Source organism: Rhincodon typus, chromosome 10 (genome assembly GCF_021869965.1).
Source record: "Rhincodon typus isolate 14 chromosome 10, sRhiTyp1.1, whole genome shotgun sequence".
Lineage (NCBI taxonomy): Eukaryota > Metazoa > Chordata > Chondrichthyes > Orectolobiformes > Rhincodontidae > Rhincodon > Rhincodon typus.
In genome coordinates, this window is record NC_063341.1 from 20,311,113 (window position 1) to 20,329,470 (window position 18,358).

General features: G+C 41.9%; 1 protein-coding gene across 4 annotated transcripts in view; it reads left to right on the forward strand.

Moving 5' to 3' along the window:
• wdr47a (WD repeat domain 47a) overlaps positions 1–18,358 on the forward strand; it is a 73,205-nt gene that overhangs the window by 3,540 nt on the left and 51,307 nt on the right. For 2 of the 4 annotated variants that reach the window (XM_020527785.2, XM_048602189.1), the window contains exon 2: positions 16,902–17,085. In XM_020527785.2, the coding sequence (XP_020383374.1) occupies positions 16,928–17,085 (158 nt within the window). In that variant the 5' untranslated portion in view covers positions 16,902–16,927. Of the gene's footprint in view, positions 1–1,192; positions 1,783–16,901; positions 17,086–18,358 lie in introns of those variants that run through there. The other 2 variants (XM_048602190.1, XM_048602191.1) reach the window with 2 other exon arrangements.

The following is an 18,358-nucleotide window of genomic DNA, read 5'->3' on the forward strand; positions in this document are numbered from 1 at the left end:
CTTGATATACAGATCAACCATATTCTAAAGCTTAAGGAGTTGATTGGAGGTTATAATGGTTGTGAAGCTTTCAGTGGTTGTAGCCTGATATCACCAATTTTATGCTGAAGGATATAGCTGATAGACTAGATCTGCAGCCTGTGATGAGGAAAAAACTTGTTTGAATTTGTCCTCCCCAACCACTTGTTGCACATGTATTTGTCCATGGTAGTATTGGCAGGAGTGTCCATTGCACAGCCCTTGCGGGGATGAAGTTACATCTATGCGTTGAGGATTCCCTCCAGCTGTTGACTGGCACTACTACTGTGCTAGTGGAACAGATTTCAAACCGAGAATAGATCTAGCAACTCAAATCTGGGCCTCCCTGAACTAGTGTGAGCCATCATCAGCAGAACTGTACCCTCATAGCTGCCACATACCCCACTCTACCAATGCCATCAAGCTGAGGGATCAACCCTGGTTGAATGAAGAGTGCAGGTGGGCATGCTAAGAGCAGCATCATGCATTCCATAAAAATAGGGCAGTATAGTGGCGCACTGGTTAGCATTGCTGTGTCATAGTGCAAGGGACCTGGGTTCGATTCTAGTCTTGGGTGACTGTCTGTGTGGAGTTTGCACATTCTCCCCACGTCTGAGAGGATTTCTGCTAGATGCTCCAGTTTCCTCCCACAGCCCAAAAAGTGAAGGTTAGGTGGATTGATCATGCTAAATTGCCCTGTAGTGTCCAACAATGTGCAGGTGAGGTGGATTAGCCATAGTAAGTGCAGGATTACTGGGATAGGATGGGGATTGGATCTGGGTGGGATGCTCTTCAGTGGGCCAGTGCAGAACCCATGTGCTGAACAGCCACTTTCTGCACAGTAAGAGATTTTAAGCTATCAATCTGCTGCAGCTATAACACAATCTATTTGCATGCCAAACAGAAGCAGCATGTGATGGAGCTAAGCAATTCCACAATTAATAGTTAAGATCTAACACTGGAGTTCTGCTTCATCAAGTCAGGAATTGTGATGGAGAAGTTAACAATTAAACAAGAGACATCAGCTCCATCAATCACCCCATCCTCTGCAGTGAAGGAGCCGATGCCTAGGTCCAAAAGTCAAGGCATTAGCAACAATCTTCAGCCAGAAGTGCAAATAGTTAATCCACCTCAGCATCCTTGTGAGGTTCCCTGTATCTTGCATACTAGTCTTGAGCCAATTCAATTCATTCTGCAGGCTGTCAAGATACTGCAAATGCTACGGGCCCATTATAGCAAGACTTGTGCTCCAGAATTAACTATGCTCCTAGCCAAGCTGTTCCTGCATAATTACAACACTGGTATCTACCCAGCACTGTGAAAAATTCTCAAGGCATGTTTCATCCACATTTGTTTTGGATTCTGCCGGGGCTGCTTTACTACTGACCACATCAAAACCTTAGTTTAAACATACACAAAAGAGCTGAACTCCAGAAATGAAGTAAGAGGGACTGCCCTTACCAAGGCAGCACTTGACCAAGTATGGCATAAAGAAGTCGGAGCCATATCTAGCATAAACAGGAATTGTTCTAGTTTTGGGAGATTATTCATCTGTCGCATGGCATCACTGCAGGAGTATCTCGGGGCAATGTCCTAGATCCAACAATCTTCAGTTGCTTTACCAATGACCTTCCGTCATAAGGTCAGAAGTAGCAATGTTCTTTGCTGACTGCATAATGTCTACACCATTTGTGATTCCTCTGATGCTGAACAAAGGAACAAGAGCAGTCCATTCAGCCAGTGATGCATGATCCACCATTCCAGGTAAATCATAGCGATCATCCTCCTCAACCCCACATCCCTACACTATCACCATAACCCTTGATCTCATTAGTCTTCAGAATTCTATTGATTTTTGTCTTGAAGCAACCTGTGTCCATATGCAGCAAGACCTAGGCAACATTCAAGTTTGGTTGATAAATGGCCAGTAAAATTACAAATACGACTGCTGGGTAATGACTGTTTCCGACAAGAGAATCTAATCACTTCTTTTTGACATTTAGTGACATTAGCATTGCAGAATCCTGCCACTGTTTGCATTCTGAGGGTTACCATGTGCTAGAAAGTAAACTGGATCAGCCGTATAAATACTACAGCTGCAAAAACAGATCAAAGGCTAAGAGTTTTGTGGTTAGTAACTCTCCACCTGACTCCCCAATGCCTGCTCACTATCTGCAAAGCACAAGACAAAACTGTAGTGGCATACACTCCATTTGCCTGGATGAGTGTAGCTCCAACAACACTTGAGATTGATATCATCCAGGATAAAGCAGCCTACTTGATTGACACCCTATCCACTCCTATTAACATTCACTCCCTCTAACATTCATTCCCTCCACCAAGATGCACTGCAACAGCTTACCGTAACTCCTTTGACAGCACCTTCCAAGCACACAACCTCTACCATCTAGAAGGACAAAGGGAGCAGATGCATGAGAATGTTATCACCTGCAAGGTAATCTCCAAGTTGCACATCATTTTGGCTTGGAACTTTATCACCGTTCCTTAAATACTCACCATTACCTTCTTAAGAGCAAGGAGGAATGGGCAATAATATCTTGCCTAACTGGTCACATCCATACCCTGTGAAATTTTTTTTAAAAATGCAATGTCACGTTAGCACTGCACAAAAGTCTTTCTTAGCTGTGTAGCTACACAGCAACTTGGAATATCCCAGACAGGCTAACTGCAATGTTTGAGTTACTCTATGGGTGTGACAGAAAATCAAAAGGAGCTGCAGACAATTTTTGTTTAAAATTGAAAAAATATGCTGAAGTTCTGCCCTAGGAGTAGGAAAAGGAAGGAGGGGGTCCATCAGTCAGATTAAGATGCAAAGCAAGTAATGGAAAATGAACAGGATGAATGAACTTGCTGATAAATTGGAAGTTACAGTCGATCCAGAAATTCACATCAGTCAAGATGTCACACTGTACAGTTATGGTTCAGATGCAGTAGTAAGGTGGACTTGAGTACTCCAGAATTTACTGGAGATACAGCTGAGGGAAACACAACAAATAGGAGGGAGCTGCTCAGTAATTCAGGTTTGAAATGCACCTATAATAACCAAGCATGTTATTTGAGGATACGTCACTGCAAAACGCGTCTGCTATGGTTAACTTCATGTTTTACCTGGAAGGAGTATTCAGGGCCAAAGAAGGTGAAGACAAAAGAGGTCAGAGGACAGGTGGCACATCTCTTGAATTTTCATGAGAAGTTCCATAGGAAGGGAACAATGTTTGACGGTGACTGAAAAGTAAATCAACGTATCAGAGGGAATAATCCCTTCGTAAATATTGAAAAGTGAAGGCAAGCTGTGTTTGGTGGTGGAATCATGCTAGAGATGTCAAGAAAGGTAGAAAATGAACCTTTGAATATGGAGCTTGATGGGGTGAAGGTGAGGATGAGGACAAGTGAAATCCTTTTATGTTTCTGAGACAGAAGGGAAGAGATGAGTGAAGTGATATGGACACACTCCAGGAATGTTGTTGACCATAATTTTGTTTGGGTTGGAGTGAATAGTCAGTTGTCTAAGAAAGAAGACATCTCAGAAGCACTGACGTGGAAATTTGCATCAGGAACACAAATGAAACAGTTGGAGGAACTGGGAGAATGGATTGGGGTTCTTGTAGGTCACAGGATCCAAGAAAGTAAAATCAAGGCTTCAGTGGGCTTTTAATGAGCATCAGTTGATAACCTGTTGCCAGAAATGGAGACACTGAAGTCAGGGAAGGGAGGTGATGAAGATGGACCATGTAAAACTGAAAGAAAGGTAGAAATAGGCAGCAAAGTTGCAGAACATTTGAATTTAGGGTGAGGGCAGGGCAGCACCAATATAGTCATAAAAATGCCATAAAAGAGTTGATGGACGGTACATATGTAGGACTAGGATAAGAAATGTTTGGCATATCCTTCAAAAAAGCATGCATAGATAGGAGTCATGCAAGTGCCCATATTATTTTATTTGGAGGAAGTGAGATGAGTCAAGGAATAAATTATTGAATGGGAAAATAAGTTCAGTCAAATGGAGGAGGATGATCTGGTAAACCTTTTCTGAACTGATTCCCACTCACTTAGATCTTTCTTTTAAGAAAGGTGACCAATAGTGTACACAGTGCTCCAGATACAGTACCCTGAAAAAAGAGGATACTATCAATTAATGCTCTTTTTCTTTACAGGTGTTACCATAACTTGCAGAATATTTCCAGTATTTTCTGTTTAATTAAAGATTTTCAGCCAGACTTACAATGGTTTCCAGTTTCCTCAGTGCTTCAAATGTTAAATTCATATTCTATTCAAGTTACTTGCATGTTGTACCATTTCCTCAAATTGATATCCCTATTGTGTTTCCTTCAAATGCTTACATTTTTAGTTATTGACTCCTTAATTTTTTTAAAAATTCTATTCACCAAACACTTTGTGGATAATGAAGATGATTTTGTGGGTACTGCAGGTTTTTCTTCATCACAATCAATTCATATCATGGTCATATCATCATCCTAGAAGGCTGTATGTTTTAACATGTGATTTAACTATGAGGCTGCAAGGCTTAAAATGCACGAGGATGGCAGTCTAAAAGTCACCAAAAGGTTCAGAAAAGTTGAGTCAGGGGTTTGACCAATCTTTAAAATGCCTCACGCAGTGTAAGTAGATGAGTAGAATCCCTGATGAGCTGTTTCTCTGATTGAAAATGTGCTTGCAGGTGATAAACTAACGAGTGAATTTATCATCCTCAAATTAGGGAGAGAACCAGCCTCTGATTGGAGGAGCAGCGAGCTGTTAGGAAAGTTATTGGTAGCAGTGATGGAGTTGTCAGGATGCTGGGGATGTTACTTTTTTTTGTCGAGGATTGGGGGCCATCTGCCTCGTGCAGAGCAGGAGGGGTTTCAGTGGGGAGCATAGGAGAGGAGTTGGCTGTTAGGGGAGGGAGGAAATGTGGAAGATGCAACAGTGGTACAGGAGATAGAAGTACTGCAAGAGATGTGCCAGCGGTTAGCAGAATCTGATGGAGTGATGGGAAGAGAAGGAGGTCGCATAGAAAAGGGAACAGTTTTAAAATTGTTATCAAAGAAATATTCAGCTAACTAGGAGTCAAGAAAACTTGCACATTCATTACCTCAATGAATTTAATCCCTAGTTTAATGTTTTAGAAGTTCAGGAACTAATAGATGGGATTAAACGTTGTTGTGGATACCATTCTAATTAATCCATCAATCATTGTATTAAATCTGAAGGTGAAATCTGATATGTTGTGGAAACAGTAGGAACTGCCTGGTTAAAATGTTCCAGCTTTGTAGATATGTGATGAAAATGCCTTAGCTGTGTCTGCCGAAGGGTGTTTAGGTCAATGATCTTTTGTCTGGAGTCTCGGGCATGAATCCTGCCACAGCAGATGGTGGAATATGAATTCAGTAAATATCTGGAATTGAGACTCTAATGATGACCATGTCAGAAAAAAACTATCTCGTTCACTAAAATCCTTCAGAGACAATAGTTAGCTATTCTTACCTGGTCTGCCCTACCTGTGACTCCAGACCTACAGCAATGTAGTTGACTGTCAACTGCCTTCTGAAATAGCCTAACAAGCCGCTCAGTTGTAACAATCACTGCATTCTCAAAAAAAAACTGGACAGACTGTCTCGCATCAACCTAGATACCAGAAACAACAGCAAAAGTCGCCCCGTCAACTGCAAAGTCCTCCTCACTAACATCTGGGTGTTAGTGCCAAAATTGGGAGATCTGTCTGACAGACTAGTCAAGCAATAGTCATACTCATGGAATCATACATTACAGACAATGTCCCTGACACCATAATCAACACCTGGATGTGACTGTCCCGCCTCCAGGACAGGCCCAGCAGAGGTTGTGGCATAGTAGTACACAGTTAGGAGGGATTTGCCCTGCGAGTCCTCAACATTAACTTCAGATACAATGGATACCTTCTGATTACCATATATTGTCCTCCCTTAGCTGATGACTCTGTGCTTCTCTGTGATGAATAGCAATTGGAGGAAGTAATGGGTGTGACAAAGGTGCAGAATGTACTCTGAGTGAGAGATTTCAATGTCTACCGCCAAGAGTGGCTCTGCAACAGTAGTACTTATTGAGCTCGTTGAGTCCTGAAGAATATTGCTGCTGAACCGAGCCTGCGACAAGTGGTGAGGGAACCGACAATCGGGGAAAAACATACTTAATCTCATCCTGACCAATCAGCCTGCCGCAGACACATCTGTCCGTCACAGTATCAGTAAGGGTGACCACCTCAAAGCCCTTGTGGAGACAAAGTCCTGCCTTCACAATGATAATGCCCATTATCGTGCTGTACGGCACTATCACCATGCTTAATGCAACTCAAGACTGGGCATCGAAGAAGCACTGTGGGCCATTGGCAGCAGAATTATACTCCAACACAATCTGTAACCACGTGGCCTAGCTTGATAGTAATAATAGATAGATATACATGGAGATCAACCCTGGTGGAAAGAAAAATGCAGAAAAGCCTGCCAGGAGCATCACCAGGCAAAACTAAAAGTGAAGTGTCAACCTCGTGAAGCTAGCAAACAGGACTACTTGCACGTAAGGCAGCATAAGCAGCAAGTGATTTACAGAGCTAAGCGATTCCCACAACCAACAGATCAGATCTGAGCTCTGCAGTCCTGCCACATTCAGTCATGAATGGCGGTGGACAATTAAACATCTTCTGAAGGAGGAGGATCCACAAATATCCCATCAATGATGGGACAGCACAGTATATCAGTGCAAAAGATAAGGCTGAAACATTGACAGCAATCTTCAGCTAGAAGTATCGAGTGGATGATTAATCTCGACCTCCTCCAGAGGTCCATGGCATCACAAAGGCCAGTCTTCTGCCAATTTGATTCACTCCACGTGATATCAATAAACGGTTGGGGCCACTGGATACTGCAAAAGCTATAGACCCTGACAACATTCCAGCAATAGTACTGAAGACTTGTGGTCCAGATTTTGCCATACCCCTAGGCAAGCTATTCCAGTACAGCTACAATCAGACAATGTGGAAAATTGCCCACGCATGTCCTGAACACACAAAGCATGACAAATTCAAACTGGCCAATTGCCACCTCACCACACTACTCTCAATCAACAACACTGGCTCAAAGAAGAATGCAGGAAAGCCTGCCAGGAGCATCACCAGGCAAAATGATGGAAGCTGTCATCAACAGCGTTATCAAGCAGCACCTGCTCAACAATAATTTGCTTACTGACGCCCAGTTTGGATTTGGCCAGGGCCACTCACCTCCTGATCTCATTTCAGCCTTGGTTCGAATGTGGACAAGAGAGCTGAATTCCAGAGATGATGTGAGAGTGACAGCCCTTGACATTAAGGCCACATTTGACCAAGTATGGCATCAAGGAGTCCTAGAAAAAACTGGACTTAATGGGAATCGGGTGGGGGTTTGCAGCAGAATCTCTAATGGTTGGAGTTATACTTGGTTCATAGGAAGATGATTATGGTTTTTGGAGGTCAGTCATCTCAGCTCCACGACATCTCTGCAGGAGTTCCTCAGAGTAGTGTTCTAGGCCCAACCATCTTAATAGCTGCTTTATCAATGACTTCCCTCCATCATAAAGCCAGAAGTGAGGATGTTTGCCAGCACCAATCACGACTGTTCAGATACTGAAACAGACCACGTCTAAATGAAATAAGACCTCAACAATATCCAGGCTTGGTTGACCATCTCCAATAAGAGAAAGTCTAACCACTGCCCCTTGACAGCCAACTGTGTTACCATTACTGAGACCTCCACTATCAATATCCTGAGGGTGACCATTGCCTTGTTCTTATAAAAAAAATTATATAAGTCAGAGGCGCTAGTAGTACTGTAGCAAGTAACTCGCCTCCTGACTTCCCAAAGCCTGTTCACCTTCTGAAAGGTGCAAGTCAGGAGTGTGATTAAATATTCCCCTCTTGCTTGAAATGAATGCAGCTCCAACAACACTGAAGAAGCTTTATAACTTTCAGGACAAAGAAACCCGCTTGGTTGGCATCACAACCACAAATGTTTAGTCCCTCCACCACCTTCTCAGTAGTAGCAGAGACTACTATTTACAAGATGCATTGCAGAAATTCGCCAAAGATTCTGAGACACCACTTTCTAAAATCTTGGGCAAGGGAAGCAGATGCCGGGAACAGCACCACCTGCATGTTACCCTCCAAGCCGTTCACCATGCTGACTTGGAAATATACTGCTGTTTCTTCATTGTCACCTGAGTCAAAATCCTGAATTTCCCTCCCTAACAATATTGCGGGTCTACATACAGCACGTGGACTGCACCGGTTCAAGAAGGCAGCTCATTACCACCTACTTGAGGACAACTAGGGGTAGATAATAATTGCTGGCCAGCCAGTGACACCCATGTTTCACAGGTGAATCAAAAAAACTCAGTTATTTCCTTAAAATACTTTTGTTAGCTTATGCCTGTTGCCTCATACCAATTTATATCTGTCGTGTTTAGGAAATTAATGCTTTCCTTGTGCATTGTGGCTTGAAGTTTAATGGACTAGTGATGATAAGTGAGGATACTGATGAGTTCTTCTACTTCTGTGTGAGTCCATATACCCATACATCAACAGAAATATAGAAGATGTTGCTACATGACAGCCATTGTCTGGTTTGACTGAAAAAAATCTTTAATTTATATAACATCTTTGGACAACTGGACAGCTGATCAATTGTGAAATAGTAAGAACTGTCGATGCTGGAGTCCGAGACAAGATGGTGTGGAGCTAGAGGAACACAGCAGGCCAGGCAGCATCAGAGGAGCAGTAAAGTTGATGTTTTGGGTCCCGACCTGAAATGTCAACATGCCTGCTCCCCTGATGCTGCCTGGCCTGCTATGTTCCTCCAGCTCCACACTGTGTTATCAGTTGATCATTTGTGTAGGTTTATTGAAGAAACATACATAAATAATGGTCAGAAGAAGAAAATGTTTGCAGGTATTCATTATCTTGAGTAAGTTAAGATTACAGATGTGTTCAAATCAAAACAGAATAAATATCCTGAGCTATTTAAGAGTCTTTGGAACGAGGTCTGGAGGAAAGGTTATATGCATGGTTTTTAAATAATTAAGCTTGTATTTGAATTCTTAACTCTCTGGAGATCAGCATTTTAGGTTATGTCCATGATCCCATGATCATCGAATCACAGAATCCTACAGGGTGGAAACAGGCCCTTCGGCCCAACAAGTCCACACCGAACCCCAGAGTATCCCACCCAGACCCATCCCCCTATAACCCACCCAATCTACACATCGCCGAACACTACGGGCAATCCAGCATGACCAATCCACCTAGCCTAGACATCTTTGGACTGTGGGAGGCAACTGGAGCACCCGGAAGAAACCCACGCAGACGCAGGGAGAATGTGCAAACTCCACACAGACAGTCACCCGAGGCTGGAATCGAACCCGGGTCCCTGGCGCTGTGAGGCAGCAGTGCTAATCACTGTGCCACCGTGCCGCCCCAAATCTTATAAAGAGCCTAACTATCTGGATCAAACAACTGAAATGCACTGTGACATATGTACATTTTAAACAGGGTACATACAGCAGGGTAAGGTTTATAATTGGGGTAAGGGTAATTACAATTCTGTTAGGCAAGAACTAGGTAACATAAATTGGGAACAGATGCTGTCAGGGAAGAGCACTATTGAAATGTGGAGATTGTTTAAGGAATGCATACTGCATGTGCTCGAGATGTTTGTCCCTACCAGGCAGGGAAGATGTGGTTGAGTGAGGGAGCCTTGGTTCTCCAGAGAGGTCGAACGTCTGGTCAAGAGGAAGAAGGATGCTTATGTAAGGTTTAGGAAACAAGGAACAGAAAAGGCTCTAGAGGGATACAAGTTAGCCGGGAAAGAGCTGAAGGAAGAGCTTAGAAGAGCTATAAGGGGGCATGAGAAAACCTTGGCAGATAGGATCGAGGAAAACTCCAAGCCTTTTTACACGTATGTGAGGAATAAGAGAATGACCAGAGAAAGGGTAGGGCCAATCAAGGATTGTAAAGGGAGTTTGTGCACGGAGCCTAAAGAGATAGGAGAGGTCCTTAATGAATACTTTTCTTCGGTGTTCACAACTCAGAGGGACCTAGTTGTAGAGGAGAACAGTGTGAAACAGACTGGTCAGCTAGAGGAGGTCGATGTTAGTAAAGAAGATGTGCTTGGAATTTTGAGGAAGTTGAAGATAGATAAGTCCCCCGGGCCTGATGGGATTTATCCAAGGATTCTATGGGAAGCGAGGGAAGAGAACGCAGGGTCTTTGGCGATGATCTTTTTGTCCTCACTGTCCACGGGTATAGTGCCAGAAGATTGGAGAGAGGCAAACGTCATTCCCTTGTTCAAAAAAGGGAATAGGGATAACCCCGGAATTTACAGGCCAGTTAGTCTTACGTCAGTGGTGGGCAAATTATTGGAAAGGGCTCTGAGAGCGAGGATTTATGATCACTTGGAAAGGCACAGTTTGATTCGTGATAGTCAGCATGGATTTGTGAGGGGTAGATCATGCCTCACAAACCTTATTGAATTCTTTGAAGAGGTGACCAAACACGTGGATGAAGGTAGCGCAGTGGATGTGGTATACATGGATTTAAGTAAGGCGTTTGATAAGGTTGCCCATGCAGAAGGTAAGGAGGCATGGGATAGGGGGAAATGTGGCAGTTTGGATTCAGAATTGGCTGACCCTTAGAAGACAAAGGGTGGTAGTGGACAGAAAATATTCAACATGGTGCTCAGTTACGAGTGGTGTACCACAAGGATCTGTCCTGGGTCCTCTTCTATTTGTGATTTTTGTAAACGATTTGGATGAAGGAGTGGAAGGGTGGATTAGCAAGTTCGCAGACGATACGAAGGTGGGTCACGTTGCGGACAGTGCAGAGGGTTGTTGTAGGTTACAAAGGGACATTGATAGGATGCAGAGCTGGGCTGAGAAGTGGCAGATGGAGTTTAACCCTGAAAAGCGTGAGGTGATTCATTTTGGAAGGACAAACTTGAAAGCAGAATACAGGGTTAACGGAAAGATTCTTGGCAGTGTGGAGGAGCAGAGGGATCTTGGAGTTTATGTTCACAGTTCGCTGAAAGCTGTCACCCAGGTGGATAGAGTTATTAAGAAGGCGAATGGTGTGTTAGCTTTCATTAATAGAGGGATTGAGTTCATGAGCCGTGAAGTTATGCTCCAGCTATACAAAAGCCTGGTTCGGCCACATCTGGAGTATTGTGTCCAGTTCTGGTCACCTCATTTCAGGAAAGATGTGGAGACGTTGGAAAAGGTGCAGAGGAGATTTACCAGGATGTTGCCTGGAATGGAGGGAAGGTCTTACGAGGAAAGGTTGAGAGAGCTAGGGCTTTTCTCTTTAGAACGACAAAGGATGAGAGGTGACTTGATGGAGGTGTACAAAATGATCAGAGGTATAGATAGAGTAGACTGCCAGAGACTTTTTCCTAGGATGGAGGTAGCTATTACAAGGGGGCATAATTTTAAAGTGAATGGAGGTAGATATAGGGGAGATGTCCGGAGGTAGGTTCTTTACTCAGAGAGCGGTAGGGGCGTGGAATGCAGTGCCAGAGAGGGTCATGGAGTCGGCCTCATTAGGGGCATTTAAGCGGCTATTAGATAGGCATATGGATGATAGTGTAAGGTAGGGGTGGAGTTAGATCGATCTTAGGATTAGGGTAAAAGTTCGGCACAACATCGTGGGCCGAAGGGCCTGTACTGTGCTGTACTGTTCTATGCTCTATGTTTGAAACATTTTCACAAGGAAACATTAGCTGAAGTGCTTTACCATTTTCCTTAACAAAAAATTTCATAGAGTCATACAGCAGAGAAGAAGCCTCTTGGCCCAACAAATCTGTGCCAACCTATCTACACTAATCCTGCTTTCTAGCATTTGGACAAAAACCTTGAATATTATGATATTTTAAGTTCTCATTTACATATGCCTTAAAGATTGTGAGGTTTCTTGCCTCCATTACCTCCCCAGTTAGAGAATTCTAGATTTCCCACCACTTCCAGGTTTAAAAAACAGTTTCCTCACATCCAATCTAAGCCGTTTTAAAAATCACCTTAAAATTATGCCTCCTCATTATTGACCCTTCACCTAATGTGAATAGCTGCTTCTTATCTTTGTATCCATGTCCCTCAATCCTTTACAGTTCTATTAGGATCCTCTCAACCTTCTCTGCTCTGAAGAAACAACCTGAGTCTATCTGACCTGTCTTCATAGGTAAAAGACTCCAACCCAGGTAATATGGCAGTGAATATCCTCTGTACTCCTTCCAGTGTGATCAATTCCTTCCTACAGTGTGCTGACCAAAATGGCATACAGTACTCCAGCTCTGGCCTAACCATAGTAGTAACAGCTCCAACATAATCTCCTTGCTTTTATAATCTATGCCATGAATAATAAAAGCAAGTGTCCCTTATGTCTTTGTAACCACCCTTTTAACCTGTTCTGCCATCTTGAGATCTGCGGACAAGCACACCAAGATCCTTGCGTTCCTCTGAGCTTTCTAGTGTCTTGCCATTCATTGAGTATTCCTGAGTTTTGATATTTTTTAATAAGTGTATCCGCTCCCACTTTGCATGGTTAAATTCCATTGGCCACAGCTTCCCATCTGACCAAACCAACTATATCTTAGAATCATAGAATCCCCACAGTGCTGAAGAAGCCATTTGGCTTATCAAGTCTGCACTGACCCTCCAAAGATCATCCTAACCAGACACATTTCCCCCATTCTATACCCATAACCCCACATTTACAGTGCTAATCCACGTGGCCGACACATCTCTGGACACTACAGGGCAATTTAAAGTGGCCAGTCTACCGAACCTGAACATCTTTGGACTGTGGCTGGAAACTGGAGCACCCAGGAGAAACCCATGCAGATGGGTGGTTGGGGAGAATGTGCAAACTCTACACAAGCAATCACACAAGTCTGAAATTGAACTTGGGTGCCTGGTGCTGTGAGGCAGCAGTGCTAACCACTGTGTCTCCATGCTACTCTCGTAACCCAAGACACTCTTCCTTAGTATTGATCATTGTATCATGTGCAAACTTACCATCCAGCCCAGATTTTCTTCTATATTGTTTGTATATCTCTCAAAAAATAAGGGACCCAGCAATGATCCCTGTGACATGATATTGGACACCAGTCTCAAGCCAAACAAACAGCCATCTAATCACCACTCACTGTCTGCTACCACCAAGATAATTTTGGATCTATCTTGCCAAGTTAACCTGGATCCCTTTTACCTATTTTATCAGTCTCCCATGTGGGACCTTGACAAAAGCTTTGCTGAAATTGATATGAACTGTATCAACTGCAGTACCCTCATGTACACACTTAATCACCACCTCTGAAAATGTTTAAAATTTTTAAGGCCTGACCTCCCCTTGATAAAACCATGCTGACTATCCCTGATCAACCTTACCACTCCAATTGAAGATTAATTCTCTCCTTCAGAATTTTATCCAATAGTTTCCCTATCAGAAATGTGAGAATCATTGGTCTGTAGTTCCCTGGCTTATCTTTTCCACCCTTCTTGAAATGTGGAACCACATTAACAATCTTCTGGCAATTTCCCTGTGGCCAGATAAGAATTAAAATTTTGGGTCAGAGACCCTGTAATTTCCTCCCTTGCCTCCCACGGAAACCTGGTATACAACACATCTGGACTTGGAGATTGTCCATTTCTAAATCTGCCAAAACCAACAATAACTCTTCACTCCTTATGTCAATCTGCTCAAGAATCAAACAGCCCCTCTCCCCAAATTCCGTGCCGTCTTCCTCCTGCTGAGTGAAGACAGATGTGATGTACTCTTTTAACACCCTACAGTGTCCTCTGGTTCCACCCACAGATTGCCCCCTTCATCACTAAGGGGTTCTGCTGTTGCCCTGATTATTCTCTTCCCCTTATGAACATGTAGAATATCTTGCGATTCTCCCTAATTTTACCCACCCATGTTTCTCATGCCCCACCTTGCTCTCCTGATTGCTTTGAGTTCTTGCGTCTTCTATCTACAGTTAACTCGGGCCTTCATTGATTCAGTCCCTTTGCATGTGCTAAAAGCCTCTCTTTTCCTTCTTATCCAGTTCTGAATATTTCTATCACCCAGGGTTCCATGGCTTGTTGCTCCAGCATTTCATCCTAATGGGAGCATATTGGGCCTGGATTCTCTTCCATTTCCTTTTAGAATGCTCTCACAAGTAGCTGTTACCTAACTTTGGCCAGATCCTACCTTATTTTAATAAAATCTGTTTTCCCCCACAATCCAAAACCCTTTTTGTTTTGCAGACTATCTTTCCCCTTTTTCATAACAAACTTAAATTGTTCATATTGTGATTCTTATCACTAAAGTGCCTCCTTGAAAAACCCCATTGCAACTTGACCACCTGTTTAGGTTTGTTGCTCAGAATTTGGTCCAGCGCTGCACTATTCCTTGTTCAACCTTGTGTGCGTTGACATAAAAGGCCCCCTGAATATATTTCAAGAAATCTGCCCCCTCTAAATCCTTTGCACTATGACTATCCCAATTAATGTTGGGGAAGTTGAAATTCCCTAAAAAAATTACCTTATTGTATTACCTGCTGACTGTCCAGAGCCCTATAAACTCAGCATTAGCAAATCTACCTGCAAGGATGTTAGAGCCTTTCTGGTTCAGGTGTAGACTGTCACATTTGTACATGTCCCACCTTCCCAGAAACAGGCAGGAATCTAAACCCCGCCATCGTGCACCAACTCTTGAGTCACTCATTCATATGCCCCATTCTTCTATTTGTCTACTGACTAGAAGAAGGTACTAGGGATAATCCAGAGATTACAACCTGAGAGTTGCTGCTTTTTAATATAGTGCCTCAGTCCCTGAATTCTTGATGCAAGACCTCATCTCTCATTCTACCTATATCATTGGTGCCAATTTTTACCATGACCTCTGACTTATCACCATCCCCCTTCAGGATGCCCTGCAGCTGTTCAATGACATCCTTGGTCCTGGTCCCAGAGAGGCAACACATCATCCTGGAATCATGTCTGTGGCCGCAAAAACATCTGTTTGCACTCCTCAATGTTGAGTTACCTACCACTATTTTCTTTGAAATCTTACCTCTGCCTCCTTGTACAGCTGAGTCGTCCATAGTGCTGTGGAACTTTGCCATTGTGTTTCCCATTGGAAATTTCACTGTCATTGTTTTACAACACAAGAATGGTTATGGTGTGGGGTTTCCTCTGGGGCTTTCCTGCCTGTCTGTATGGCTCCTTTCCTCTGCTTGGTGGTTATCTATTCCCCCCTCTGTCTGCAGCTCCTTAGTCTTCAGGGTGACCACCTCAGCAGATGTGCTATCCACATTGCCTTCGGCCTCGCAGATGCACCTCTGTGCCTCCAGCTGATGCTCAAGTTCCAAGACTTGACACTAAAACCGGCAGTACTTCCTCCAGGTCTGGTCATCCAGACTTCCAGAAACATCAAGGAATTCCCACATGCTGCAGATGGTTCACACTGGCTTGGGCTCCCCTGCTAAATTCAGTTAAATACGAAGGACCTTCTGTTCAAAGGACTACTGGAAAGAAAGAATTACCATGTGGACCCCTGTATGTCCTTCTGCACCACCTGTCAAGACTTAGCTTACATCTATTTGGAGAAACCTTTAGGCTTCAGCTATTGTGATGACGTAGCCAGAGAGGAAAGATTCTGCCACCTTAAGGACAGGAAGTTCCTTTCAAAGGTTCCATGAACTTTTGGGAACAACAACTGTAACCTTGGGAGGTTGATTAGTCTAAAACATCATCAATCCTCCTGGGCTTGTTTTATTTTTCCCATAGAAGACTTAGGAAGGTCCAACTATGTAGCTTCATTGTTCTTTTAAAAATCTGCCTTTGATAATTAAGAGAGCATGAAATGTTGACAATTAAGGACTGAACCAGATGTTTAGACCATTTGTCAAAACACAGAAATTGTGCTTGAGCTTACCTGTTTTGCAATCAGTTCAGATTTCAATTACTCTTTTCCCCTTTTTTCAATTTCCAAAACGGTCAGCAAGTCTATTTTGTTTTCCTCCTCTCCTTTCCTAGACAGCTTAATCAAATGCATGTGAACTTAGATGTTCTATCTGTAGAGCTAAATCCTGTGATCTAACACACAGAAAAGTGGTCTAGTTAAAAATGCGCTTGGTATTTTTACGTAGATTAGTAACTAAGATATGCAGATCAACAAAATAAGATACTGGAATCTTCATTGTGCTCAAATGTATCATGTAATTTTTCAGTGAATATTTATGCAAAGATTTTTATTGTAATGACACTACAGTGTTTCATTACTTAACTTAATTGGTTACTTAACTTAATTACTTAAATTAATTGGTTGCATAGTCCCTATTGGAGATAGAAGTCCATCACAACTTTTATTGCTATCAGGTTAAAACCTTTTTAAATGCTTCTTTGAGTGAAATTAGGACATGCTGTGACTTGTGTGGAAATATGCTGTGTTGGGTGGTTAAAGATACAGATTATGCATTGCACATTTTCTCCTTTCTGAGAAAATTACTTTGTACTATGAAAAAATGTTCAGCCACAAATTAGAGAATACATATAACAGAAAACTGGAAATTTGTTTTAAAGATATTCCTACTTTATTATAAACAGAACATTCTGAAAGATTTTTGATATGTTGAAAATTAGTATTGCCTGTTGGAGAAATCAGTTGCTCTTCCAAATTCTAATTCGGAACATTTATTTTCCTGAACTGTAAAGATTGAAAATTTGTATTTTAAAGAATGAAACTAATTGCAAACTAATTTCAGTGAAAAGCACAATAGGAGTTACCTTATTTTCTTTAAAACCATTATTTTTTTTATTAATAGGTCAGCTCAATTGAAAAGCTGTAATCATGACAGCCGAAGAGACAATAAATGTTAAGGAAGCGGAGATAATTAAATTAATCCTGGATTTTCTTAATTCAAGGAAGCTCCATATTAGTATGCTTTCTCTTGAGAAAGAAAGTGGTGTGATAAATGGATTGTATTCCGATGATATGCTTTTCCTCAGGTACGTAGTGCTGTTGCCAGCTTATTTTAATTTTGTATGTCTTGGGTGCAATAACGTTTAGTTAGTACTAAATTTTGTTGTAATTGTGTACGCTTCTAGATTCATTTTTTTGTTTATTTACGTTTCTTTTTATCCCTCCCTTTTGCTTTGCGCTGTCATCGCTTTATCGTCTAACAGCTCCTGCCTTTGGAGCTAACATAGGCTTTGCAGTTCTTTTCAGCCTCTCCTTTTTCTTGCTATGGTACTTAAAAGGTAATTTCAGACATCTTCCAGTTCTGATGAAATAGATTCTACATGTTCTGCTGAATGTTTCCACCATTTTCTGTTTTTATTTCAGATTTATAGCAATATTTTGCTTTTGACTTAATGTTTTATTTATTCGGCCATAAGGATATATCATTCTTTCGTTATATTAGTTGAGAGTTTTGATTTCAGACCATCTCTTGAAGTCTACAGCATTAACTAGAACTTGAAACTTCACAAACCGTGTGGTTGTTATTGTATAAGGTGCAGATTTAATAGTAGTAAAGCTTGTAGTACTGCTCCCTAACTTCTGGGATACCCCTACACTGAACTAGCGTAAACTAGTTGACAAAATTATTCAACAGATCTTTCTTTCATTGAGTGAGATTGCTATTCTGTGGTAAAGTTGGGACAGCTTTGTGTTATAGATTCATGCCCCTAAGAACTGAATTGAAATTGTGTCTAAAATCATTTTACATTTGGATTAGCTAAGACAGCAAAACACACACTAATTTGAAGTAATTAAATAGAGCACATTGATCCGATTTTACAAGATGACAATAAAATTTCCACATAATTTAGGCACATGAACCTGTTGTTCTATATACATTTGAGGAACTTGATGGAATGAGCTCTTTGCTAAATCAAACAAAAATACTATCAGTGCATGTTTTTAATAATATAAAGTAAATCAGTGGATGGTAGTTACGGTGCTAAGATGGAAAATGATGCATACACGTCTGTGATAATGGTGACACATACTGACCCACTTTAACATCATTTACCTATTAAAATTGAAATGTAGGCTAGATTTTGTCACTTTTTTTTTCTTTTTGTCCTCTCCTAAAATAATTTACATTTTTGTGAGGTATGGTTCTACAGGCAACAGGAACCATCCAATACCTGCCACAATAGATGATATTTGTGAGCCCTCACAGTCCATGCAATCACACCATTTGACTGTTTTTGTATTGGATTTCCAGCATCCACAGCAGTAGTTTTTGAACTACAGTTTTCCTGCTTTTTTTCT